The following is an 11,695-nucleotide window of genomic DNA, read 5'->3' on the forward strand; positions in this document are numbered from 1 at the left end:
GTTTAAGTGAATATGCAAATTCTTTAGAATAGATGTATTTTTATATGTTGATATTTACTTTGATTACTTCCCAAAAGGATTTGAAGCCGCTCACCAACAGTGATGAGTGGCAAGACATGAGTGTTTTCTATGGATTTGAAGATCGCTGTTCACAGCCTAGAGAATCAAGCCCATTAACTCCCAAACCAGCTCTGTGAAGTAGTTTATTAAAATAATCTGTCTCCGACTGGCGATGATACAAGGCTAAGATAAAGCTAAAGCCTGTGGCTAACATTGTTAAAGAACAATTAAAGAAAACGTAAGTTTTTACTGAGGATCAAATTGATCACTTCTTGGAAAATATTATTTGGTACCTGTAAGGAATTCTTTAGGGCTAGTTGGCTATTATTTAAAAGTCCTTGCAGGGTCTGATTGATTTCTTTTATGCACTCTTCTGTAATTCATGTAGCGTCTATCAGATAATTTCTGATGCTAAACTGAGAGATTACATTATGGAATAAATGTGTGAAAAGCTATTTGACATATAATTAGAGTTTTCAGTCATGCTCATAATGATTTCAAGTTGTGATGTGATTTTTATTAAGGAAGCAAAATTCACCCATTTGGTTTATATAGATTAAAATTGTTTTTATTATATTGATTCCAGAGCATATGAACCAGGATCAATCACTCTTCTGCCAACTAGTTATCCTGATTAATCACATCTTTGCACTACTTGATTGGACCTCCCATGACTTGAATCAGCTTGCTATGTATTTAGCATGTTCTACCTTAAACAACCCAGCTCTCTTTCCCAGGGCAGGCTATCTTTTTCCTAATACTGTTTTTTTAGAACTACAGTTTTTCTGTTTAAGTTCTTTTACTCTCTCCACTTTCTAAATGTAGTTGTTTTATGTCTATTTATGTTGAACACTGTATCAGATGGTATTATATCTTTTGTTTCAGCAATGAAGTATGATTAACGAAACTGACAAGTTCAAGGATAGTCTATAATGTCTGCTCCAATGTTTTATCCTTTATCTTTTATTCTTCTTTTTTCCTGAGAATATATGTATTTTTGTTGTTGGCATTTTATTTTTGTTTTGAAAGTTTCCTTTAGCCATTCTTCAAGAGAAGTTCTGCTAGCAACAAATTCTGTTAATTTTCCTTTATTTAAGAATGTCTATTTCTTCCTAATTCCTGAAGAATCCTTTCACTGATAAAGGATTTAATGTTTACAGCTCTTCTCTTTCAGCATTTAAAAATGTCATGCCTCTTCCTCTGGCCTCTAGAGTTTCTGATGAGGAATCCACTTAATTCAAATTCATCTTCCTTTATGCATAATGAATCATTTATCCCTGGCCTTTTATAAGTTTTTCCTTGGTCATTAGTTTTAAAATGTTTAATTGTGATGTGCCTAAGTGTGAATTATTTCAGGTTTATTATGTTTATGGTTTGCTAAGCTTCTTGAATTTGTAGATTTACATCTTTTACAAAATTCTGTACATTTTTATCCATTACTTTTCTTTTACTACTTTTTCAGTCTCACACTCTTCTCCTTTTCTTCCTGGACTCTGATTATGCCAGGGCTAGATGTCTTGTTACTACTCTATGTATTACTGTGGATCATTCATTTTTAAAACCCTATCTTCTCTCTGCTGTTCAGATTGAGTAAATCCTATACATTTGTGTTCAGGCCTACTGATTATATTATCTGTCATCTCCACTCTACTGTTGAGACCATGTATTTACTTGGTAGACATAAACATTGTAAAATTCTACATGAAAAGAGAAAGGCCATATAATATTCAAAACAATTTTGAAAAAGATGAATAAAGTATAAATAATCTCTCTTCCTGGTGTTACTGCCTATTATATGGTGGTAGAAATCAAGGTGGTGTGGAGCTGGCAAAGGAATAAATACATAAATGAATAAAAAGAAAAGGACACTTAGAAATAGATTCACACAAATATGTCCAGTTAATTTCTGGCAAAGTAGCAAAAGGAATTAAATGGAGAAGGAATAACTTTTTCAATAAATGATCCTAGAGCAATTAGACCACTGTCAAAAGAAGGAAGGGAGGAAGGAAGGAAGGAAGGAAGGAAGGAAGGGAGGAAGGAAGGAAGGAAGGAAGGAAGGAAGGAAGGAAGGAAGGCAGGCAGAAAGGAAGGAAGGAAAGGAAGAAAGGAAGGAAGGGAGAGAGCAGGCCTGTATCTAAACTTCACACCTCATATAAAAATTAATTAAAATGGATTACAGACTTAAATAGAAAACATAAAACTGTACAATTTTTAGAAGAAACACAAGTGAAAGTCTTTGGGATGAGGAATAGATAAATATTTTTTAGACCTGACACCCAAATCTTGATCTATAAGACAAAAAAAATGATAAACTGGACCTCATCAAATTGAAAACATCTACTCTATAAGATTAAAAAAAGCATTACAAAGTTTAAAAAACAAATTACAGAATAGAAGACAATATTTACAAATCACATATCTAATAAGGTCTTGTATCCCAAATATATAAAAAAAACTCTCAAAAGTCAACATTAAATAAACAATCAAATTAGAAATAAGCAAAATACATTAATAGACATTTCATCAGAGAGGATATACACATAGCAAATATATGAAAAATGTTCAAAATCTTTAGCCATCAGAGAGGTAAAATTAAAACCATAATGAGATATTACTATCCAGAATCGCTAAAAATGGAAAATAGTGATAACACCAAATACTGATGAAGATGTAGAGAAACTGAATTGTTCATACATTGCTGATGGGAATGTAAAATGGTACGGTCACTGTGGAAAACAGTTTGGTAGTTTTTTTTAAAAGTAAATATAAATTTACTATAGAACCTAGCCAATGCATTCCTAAAAATTTATTCCACGTGACCAAAGACTTATCTTCATACAAAAATCTGTACATGAATGTTCATAACCCCTGTACTTGCATTATCAGAGAACTGAAAACAACCCAGACATTCTTTGATGGATAAATTGTTAAACTGTGGCACCTCTGTAGCATAAAATACTACCCAGCAATAAAAAGAAATAAACTATTTATACACACAACCAACTTGGATAAACCTTGAAGAAATTATACTGAATGATAATAGCCAACCTCAAAAGGATAGCTACTGTATGATTTAGTTTATGTAGCAGTCTTAATCTAATTATAGAGATGGAGAACAAATTAGTGGTTGCCACGGGTTAGGGATGGAGGCAAGGAGATGGGTGTGACTATAAAGAAATAATTAGATAGAATCTTGTGGTGATGGTACAGTGGAGTGTCTTGATTGTGGTGGTGGGTACACAGGCTACACATGATAAAATTGCATAGAGCTACACACACACATGAGTACATGTATAACTATTGAAAACTGAACTAGCAGTATGAGTGTACAATGTTAATTTCTTAGTTTTGATATTGTAATACAGTTGTATAAAATGTTAACTTTGGAGAAGGCTAGGGGAAGAGTGCAATAGATTTCCCTGTACCTCCTTCACAACTGCCTGTGAATTTATAATTATTTCAAAATAGAAAGTTCAGCAAAATTAAAAATCTTTTGTTTATCAGGAGCTAAGACAAAGTGAAAAGTTAAGTCACAGAATGGGAGAAGGTATTTAATATATTCAACAAATAATGAATGACCAAAATGTATAAAGAATTCCTACAACTCAATAATAAAAAGGCACACTAATTTTTTTTTTTTTTTTTTTTTTTTTGAGACGGAGTCTCGCTCTGTCACCCAGGCTGGAGTGCAGTGGCAGGATTCAGTGGCCTCCCGGGTTCATGCCATTCTCCTGCCTCAGCCTCCGGAGTAGCTGGGACTACAGGTGCCCGCCACCACGCCTGGCTAATTTTTTGTATTTTTAGTAGAGATGGGGTTTCACCGTGTTAGCCAGGATGGTCTCGATCTCCTGATCTCATGATCCGCCCGCCTCGGCCTCCCAAAGTGCAGCACACTAATTTTTTAAGTGAGCAAAGGATGAGAACAGACAACTTCAAAAGAGAAAATTGACACACGTGAAAACTGACTAAAAATCACTGGAATCAAAAAAATGCAACTTTACACAATAGTGAGATATTAATTTGCATCTAGCATACAGAAAACTTAGTCTTTCAATACCAAGTGTGGGTTAGCTTGTAAGGTAGTTTCTGCCTAGAAATAGAAAAGCCCGATTTTTCTTTTTTTTTTGAGAGGGAGTCTTGCTCTGTCGCCCAGGCTGGAGTGCAGTGGCGCGATTTCTGCTCACTGCAACCTCCGCCTCCAGGGTTCAAGTGATTCTCCCACCTCAGCCTCCTGAGTAGCTGAGATTACATGTGCGCGCCACCACACCCGGCTAATTTTCTGTGTAGTTTTAGTAGAGATGGGGTTTCGTCGTGTTGGTAAGGGTGGTCTTGAATTCCTGACCTCGTGATCCACCTGCCTCAGCCTCCCAAAGTGCTGGGATTACAGGTGTGAGCCACCCCGCCCGGCCTGATTTTCCTAATTCTATCTTAGTTTATAGAACCTGAGTCTCGCTACACAATGCATGATAATTATTTTTAATCAAATAGTAAATAATTATGCAACTATATACACTTGGAATGAATTGGATACATAATTTAAATTCTGCTTAACAAATTCTCAGTCACCAAAGGTTACATTTACAATATATCCAAATACATAGTGGATGCATTTTTTCTTTTTCTAATACAAGCTAATAAGTTTTAGCAGTTGAACAGTAGAAAATTAAAATATTTTCATTGCACTCCTACGTGTTGGCTGAGTTATAATGATAAACAGTAAGAAAAAGAAACAGAATTAGATTTAATAGAAGCACCTAAAAGATTAGATATTTATTCAGGAAAAACCAGAAGTCATCTGACTGATTGATCATATGGTTGAAAGAGACATGAAGAGCAAAAGCTAGGACTTGGAAGTGTACATGAAAGGATAGCTGAATCTGCTAATAGACATCAGGATATAGATCTATAATCAAAACTCCCAACAAGTTAGGGAATAAATGTGTCTTGGCCCTTCATAAAAGAAGCAGGTGATTTAATCTGCCGTGCCAGTAACCGGAATAAATGTTTGCTTTCATAGGCAACAAAAGAAAACTTTATGAGTTCAAAGAAATGAAATAGCTAATAAAAGTAAAACTTTACAGGCACCAAAGCTCTAAAATCCCATGCCATGTTAAATGTTAAATGACTAATAGTACTAATTATTCTATGCTGTTTGGAAGAAATATACCTTTACTATTCCTAAATCCTTCCTAGGAGTAGTAATTTTGGGCTAAAATTATCCCTTGGCTCTCAGTAATCCCAATTGACATTATCACTTGGAAAGTGTCAGGAAACTGAAGGAAACAGTTCCTGCTCCTGGTTTGTGTAACCTATTTTTCAAAAGCCTGGGGTATCCTGTTCTTTCCCAGAGAGGGAAAGGAAAGGAATTTCAGAGTGAGGATGCTGATATACTTTAGGAAGTTGCTACAGGTTACAGGCACCTCTCTGGCTTGATAGTAAGGTATACATACATGTCTAAGTGGGAGAAGAGATCTAGTCAAGGAGAAATATTGGCTTCTGGTGCCACATTGAAAATTGCAGGTCAAGTTAATAACTAAGTTCATTTGAGCTAGAGCTAACCAGCAAGGGTTTTTCCATGTTTTTCTTTTAGCTCAAACTTGGAGCAATTTTGACCCAAAGATGGAGGAGAAAGCGGGAGAATGCTCAAGGAGAGAAAGAAAGGTCCCTTTTTTTGAGGTTTGGGCTTCAGGTACCCTTGTTATGAACTTCAGCAGGAGTTATACTCTGGCATGTTGCCCCTGCAGGATGAAACCACTGAAGGAAAGGTCACTGTGAAAAGGTAAGCCACAGACTGGGAAAAGGTATTTGCAACACATATCACCAACCATGAATAAATGGCCAGAATATATGAAGAATTCCTACACATCAGTAAGAAAAAGACCAACTAATCTTTAAAGTGGGCAAAGATTCACTGGTGCCTTTGGAGGAGAAGAAAAAGAGGCATGTTTGGCCCAGGCCTGCTGGAAAATGCTGGTAAGCATGAGTGCAGAGATCCAAGTGTCTGCACCAATGCCACAGAACTGGAGTAGTGCCATGCCCAAGACCTGGAGAGCACATGGGAGATGTAGCTCTGTGTAGGTTAAGTACTGGCCCTCAAAGCCAGGGCTGGCCTGGCCACTATGCTGCGGAGAGGCAGGGCACCCTTCCTGATCCCCAACTCAGTCTTTTCTTCAAGGCTACTCCTACAGGAACACTATTAAGAAGATCTAAATGATGATAAACTAGGAAAGTACTAACATAGATGTGGCTTGGCCTTGTTCCTGACTCAGATAATGTGACTTCTGTCAATGTTATAGGAATTCTACCTGCTCAGTTTCTAAATAGTTAAGGTTAGATCAAACACATTCCAGAGATCAGATCTCAGCACTCTAAACCGTTGATGCAGAGAGCTGGATTGGAGATGTGATCTGTCGAACCACCTAATCTTCTCAATCATATTCCAAGCCCAATCATATTCCACACCCAAAAGATTTCGAGGAGAAATATAAAAGTTAATGGATGAAAAGTGCCTTCTTAAATCACCAACACTCATCTTCCCAAGATAAAACTTTATTTGAAGCATCAAGCAATATACTGAAAGAAGTGTCATGCTCAAGTAATGCTCATATTTCCATAATTGCACCTTTGATACTCTCTGCCCTCTTAAAAAAGACTGCATAGTGAGCAAAGATGAGTAGCACATATGCTTTTCTACATAACCCTATCTATATGGTGCTTAAGAAAGTCTCCTTTTAATTTCATTCTTCCTTTCTTAAAAAGCATGTTGGTTTTTTCTGGGAAAACTAAAACAAACTAGTTCTTCCACTTAGGATGCAGTTTCTCCCAAGTTATTTATGAAATAACGCAGCTGCCTTTCTCTTTAAAGGGATTCTTGTCTTCTGGAATTCCCTTTACTAGAGGATCCTCTCCAGAACGTTCTTCAATATAGTTCTTTATTTCTTCAGAACATTTAGACACCTTAGGTACAGAAAAAAAAAAAGAATATATTAGGTTATGGTTGTTTAAACTTTGTCCCTACCCCTTAATGAAATTAGTATAACTGAATACAAGCAGTTTTTAAACATTTTTTTACATATATATATATTTGTGTGTATATATATTATATATGATACATATATAAAATCTGGGTTCTGCACTCTAATATTTTTATTCTATTACTATATCTATGATACAATCTATGTAAAACATATTTCTTACTGTTGGTCGTTGGTCAAATTCAAAAATGTTTGAAAGTCACTGCATTAAATAAATCATCTCAAGCAATTTTTTCCATTGTGTCTCATATGATTTCCTTCCTCTGCTAAAATACAATTATGATACGCCTACAATATTTTAGAAACTGAAATATAATCTTATTTGAATTTTCCATGCTAATGAGCAGGTGCAGTAGTAGATAATCCCCAAATGTTTTGGGGTGTGTAATGCCACGATTCTCACTTATGGGTGTGTGTCATGTTCTGAAATTTCACAAAATGACAGAAGCTTTGGAAAAAGCCTGACTCTGGAAAGATTGGAGTTGTCCAAATATTGCACTCTGTGTTGCTCCTCAGAATTTCTTCCTGCTGCATGAGGGCAATGATCATAATAAAAGACTTAGATTCTGAGACTTACTAGGCTTATCTGAGAATAAATTTTTTCTGCGATGGAGAAAAAATTGAATAATGTCTTCAAAAAGTCTATTCTTACAAGAATAGTTTCTTCAAAAAGTCTATCTATTCTTAAAAGACAGGTTGCAAGAATGAGTTTAAAAAAAAAAAGAATAAAAGCAAAATAAAAGAAATTAGGGTCTTATTCTAATTTCTAGAATATTGCTAGTAAGAAATTTACAGTAAAAATTACAGAAGTACCAGCAAATTTAATTTAATTAATTAATTTATTTATTTATTTTTGAGACGGAGTCTCGCTCTGTCACCCAGGCAGGAGTGCAGTGACATGATCACGGCTCACTGCAAAGCTCCAGCTGCCGGGTTCACGCCACTCTCTTGCCTCAGCCTCCCGAGTAGCTGGGACTACAGGCGCCCACGACCACGCCCTGCTAATTTTGTTTCACCGTGTTAGCCAGGATGGTCTCGATCTCCTGACCTCGTGATCCGGCCGCCTCGGCATCCCAAAGTGCTGGGATTACAGAAGTGAGCCACTGCGCTGGGCCACACCAGCAAATTTAAATGGAGACCTAGGAAAACTGGGCAAATGTTCCCACTGAATTAGTAATCTAAATTAGTAACCTCAAACTGTTTTAATGGTTACTACTAAAACATGTTTGCATATGTATCCCAAAATGAATATAACTTTTAACTACAAATAAGTACAGATACTGTTTTGTTAATACATCATGCAAAATTATAAAACATAAACTGGAAATTATAAATGGGTGAGGTTTAAAACTAAACAAAAATAGAAATGCTAGTGTTTTACTTCCACATCCCAAATGATTATCCTTTGCAAAAAAGTGTGGAAGCCTCTGACCTCAAATTGAAAACTAGGTGATGTAGTTCTGTGACTTAAAATCTGGCAAAATAAAATCTTTCAGGTACAATTCTTTCAGGTAACATTTGCTCTCAATTGTTGCTGACATTCAGAGTGCATACATTTTAAGTGAATTTTCAGAGTTGATAATGCACGTGTCCATAACCTAGGGTCTGTGGTCCCAAGTTAATTTATGGACAAGATTCATGCTCCCTACATTGAATCTTTTCTTACAAGGTTTTTTCATTAGGTTTCAGAAGAGGTCTGCAACCTCCAAATGTGAGTAATTACTCCTTTGATACATTTCCTTCTGTAATCAAGAGGATATGTTTGATAAACATTTAACTACAGCCAGAATGGAACCTGCAAGTTTTGTCTGGGCCTGAGTTAAGGACTGAACACGTAGCCTAGATGTTAACTATTTATTGACTGAATAATGGACTGGGCATGAGAAGAAGAATGTTTTAGTACCTGCCCTATCACTATCTATCTCTGTGGTCTTAAATGAGGAGCTCGTTAGCCTTTGTGGGACTCAAGTTTTCTTTAATCCTTAAAGTGAGGGAGATGAATGATCTCTAAGCATTCCAATGCTAGTCTAGCAGTAACAATGTATAATTCCAAGTGTATAATCAAATGTCTTAATATTATTTTTGAGATTTAGATGCCTCTTTCTGTATTTCCTAAGGATACACATGTACCCAAAGTTTTTTCTCCCTCTGGCATACACTTGAGGTTTCTGGAGGTGGGAAGTTGATGCCACAGGCCGTGTCCTAAAGGGTCAGGCTGGCTAGCAGGGAGAAATTGCTAATGAATGATACAGTCAATTTTTACATAGTCAGTTGCATCCACATCCCTGTTCAATAGTTAACTTAAAACTCTGAATAAGTAGAAGACACTTGTCTTTTTTCCTAAGTTCTGCACAGTGATACCAAATATTAAGATATTAGAACCTTGCATAGGCAATGCTGTACTTCAGCATATGAAACTCTGTTTAATATGTAACTCCTAAGGTTTATTGTGTGAACATATCTAAGTGGCCAACACTTGCTGTACCGGGAACTTTGCCATCCATAAAATGGGTCCCTTAGGGTTTCAAGAAGCATGCTTATTGAGTGGGTAGTGTAACTTCCTTCTTTTCCCCTTTAAACACATTGGTATTTTTAAAGTTACAAACCATTAACATGATAGAGGGGACATCTCATTATAAAAGCTAGGAAGAGCAGGGATTTGGATGTGAAAGGTTAAATTTGAGAAAAGAAATATGTAAAAAGTAAAACACAAAAATGCCTGCATCTTCTAATCATCACTCAAGAGTAAAGACTCTTGCCCTTACCAGATTCATTACAACTAGAACAGGAAGGCAAGTGAGCATATTATAATGCTTCATTTCCATTGTTTTTCTTAATTTTTTTCTAGTGCTAAACTATAATAAATAAGATCAGTTCAAAATTTTCTTGCTGAAAAGGAAAGGTTAATTATCTTTAAACAATATCTATTCAAAGACTTTTCCTAGTCTACAGGATGCCTGACTGAGTTAAAACAGGAAGAGGGATTAGTGTCTAAAGGAAGGTCCTGATGACCGGTAAGAAATTGAAGTAAAACTTACAAAACTTATAAAACCAAGACGTTTCAGTGGAGAATATTGAATACTGGGTCATATGTTCTCATTGAAATGGCAATCTCAATCAATAGTCTCTAAAACTTTTAAATTGTGATCACTAAAAAATTTTTCATATACACCTCAGTATATGTATAATTCTGTATAAATAAGTACAGATACTACTGTATTAATCGCATACTTATAAAACATAAAGTGAAAATTATAAAGGGATGAGATTTACAAATAAATAAAGATAGAAATTCTAATATTTTACTCCCAAGTTTCGGTGGACTGTTCTTTGCATATCACTGAAGGCCACTGGTGAAATTCAAAATTAAATAATGTACTTGTAAGACTTTAAAATATGGTTTTAGAAAATTTCTTTCAAATATCATCCTTTCTAGTAGTGTAAAAGATGAAAGAACCAAGTAGCTATCCACTTTTTTCCTACAAGTGAGTTTTGAAAAACAGCTGTCTAATGGAAAGCAAGATTTCTTGTCTATTTTCCCCTTCCTAGGCATCTTAAAAAGTTAGGACATTTGGCCTTAAATTCCTTATCGGATCCTAGACCTCTGCTCTACCTCCTACGATTTCCCCACATCAGCTGGCAGTCCCCAGGCACTGTCAAAGGGGTGGTGAGAAGAGAAGCTACAAAGAGGGGGAAAAACTAAGCTAAACTATTTGCTTTACTGTTACTAAGCAGGACAAACCGGACCCTGCTTCATTTCAGAGAAGGAAATATTCCGGAACAGCCAACTTACTTGTTGTCTCTGCAACTTCACTTCTTTGCGAAGCTGCTCAACTTCCATTTTCAGTTTTTCCTTTTCTGGCAAATCTTCGATGTGAAGGGCAGGCATTTTCGACCCAGAACTGGGCCCGGGCTAGCTCGGGCAGCGGAACCCCTGGAAGAGCTGCGAAGCTCGGCGCGTGTGGAAACAACTGCCGGGCCTGGCCCGCCGCTCACTCGCACAGGATGTGACTGCAGCCCTGCTGCGGTCCCCAGCTCCCCGAGGGCTCCGCTTCCTCCGGGACCCCGTCACGCCAGCGCGCCCCAGCGTCCTAGGACATGAGAACTCTGCCTTTTCTCAAGTCCCCGCAACCTAGGAGGCCTGCTTGGGTGCTAGGTTAGGGTTAACTTTGAGACTGGTTCAAAAGCAGCTTCCCGCCGCTCAATCGCCCAGCAGGGATGCTGGCCCCGGACAGGCCCTGACTCAGGACTGCCACGCCCGCGGGGGGCGGCTGGGCTAGGGCTGCCTTACTGGGCACGGCAGAACTTTTACTTTTTTTACTCCGCGCCCCCCCGCCCCCTGCACTCCCCCCCCCCTTTTTTTTCCGTTTCCAAGTCACATCCGGGTTTTGTTTGTGAAGCAAGGAAAAGGAGTACACTACCCAGCAGGAAATAACTACCCTTCACCTCTCAAAAGAGTTTTAAAAATATGCTAGATATAGCTTTTCCCTAATTACATACATAGGTTGGTGCAAAAGTAATTACTTTTCCCTAATTACATATATAGGTTGGTGCAATTAGTTTTGCATCAACCTAATAAATGCATAGTGGGCAATGTGGAC

The 11,695-nt window shown here is 37.1% G+C and overlaps 1 protein-coding gene across 1 annotated transcript; it reads right to left on the reverse strand.

The window, feature by feature from the left end:
- Window positions 1–6,593: 6,593 nt before the first annotated feature.
- GNG11 (G protein subunit gamma 11) lies at window positions 6,594–11,426 on the reverse strand. Its single transcript, XM_007982141.3, has 2 exons — window positions 10,888–11,426; window positions 6,594–7,017 (listed from the first exon to the last, which is right to left on the reverse strand). Exons 1-2 carry the CDS (start codon window positions 10,981–10,983, stop codon window positions 6,892–6,894), a joined length of 222 nt encoding a protein of 73 aa, XP_007980332.1. The 5' UTR covers window positions 10,984–11,426; the 3' UTR covers window positions 6,594–6,891.
- Window positions 11,427–11,695: the final 269 nt, after the last annotated feature.

The sequence above is a fragment of the Chlorocebus sabaeus genome, chromosome 21, assembly GCF_047675955.1.
Source record: "Chlorocebus sabaeus isolate Y175 chromosome 21, mChlSab1.0.hap1, whole genome shotgun sequence".
Classification (NCBI taxonomy): domain Eukaryota; kingdom Metazoa; phylum Chordata; class Mammalia; order Primates; family Cercopithecidae; genus Chlorocebus; species Chlorocebus sabaeus.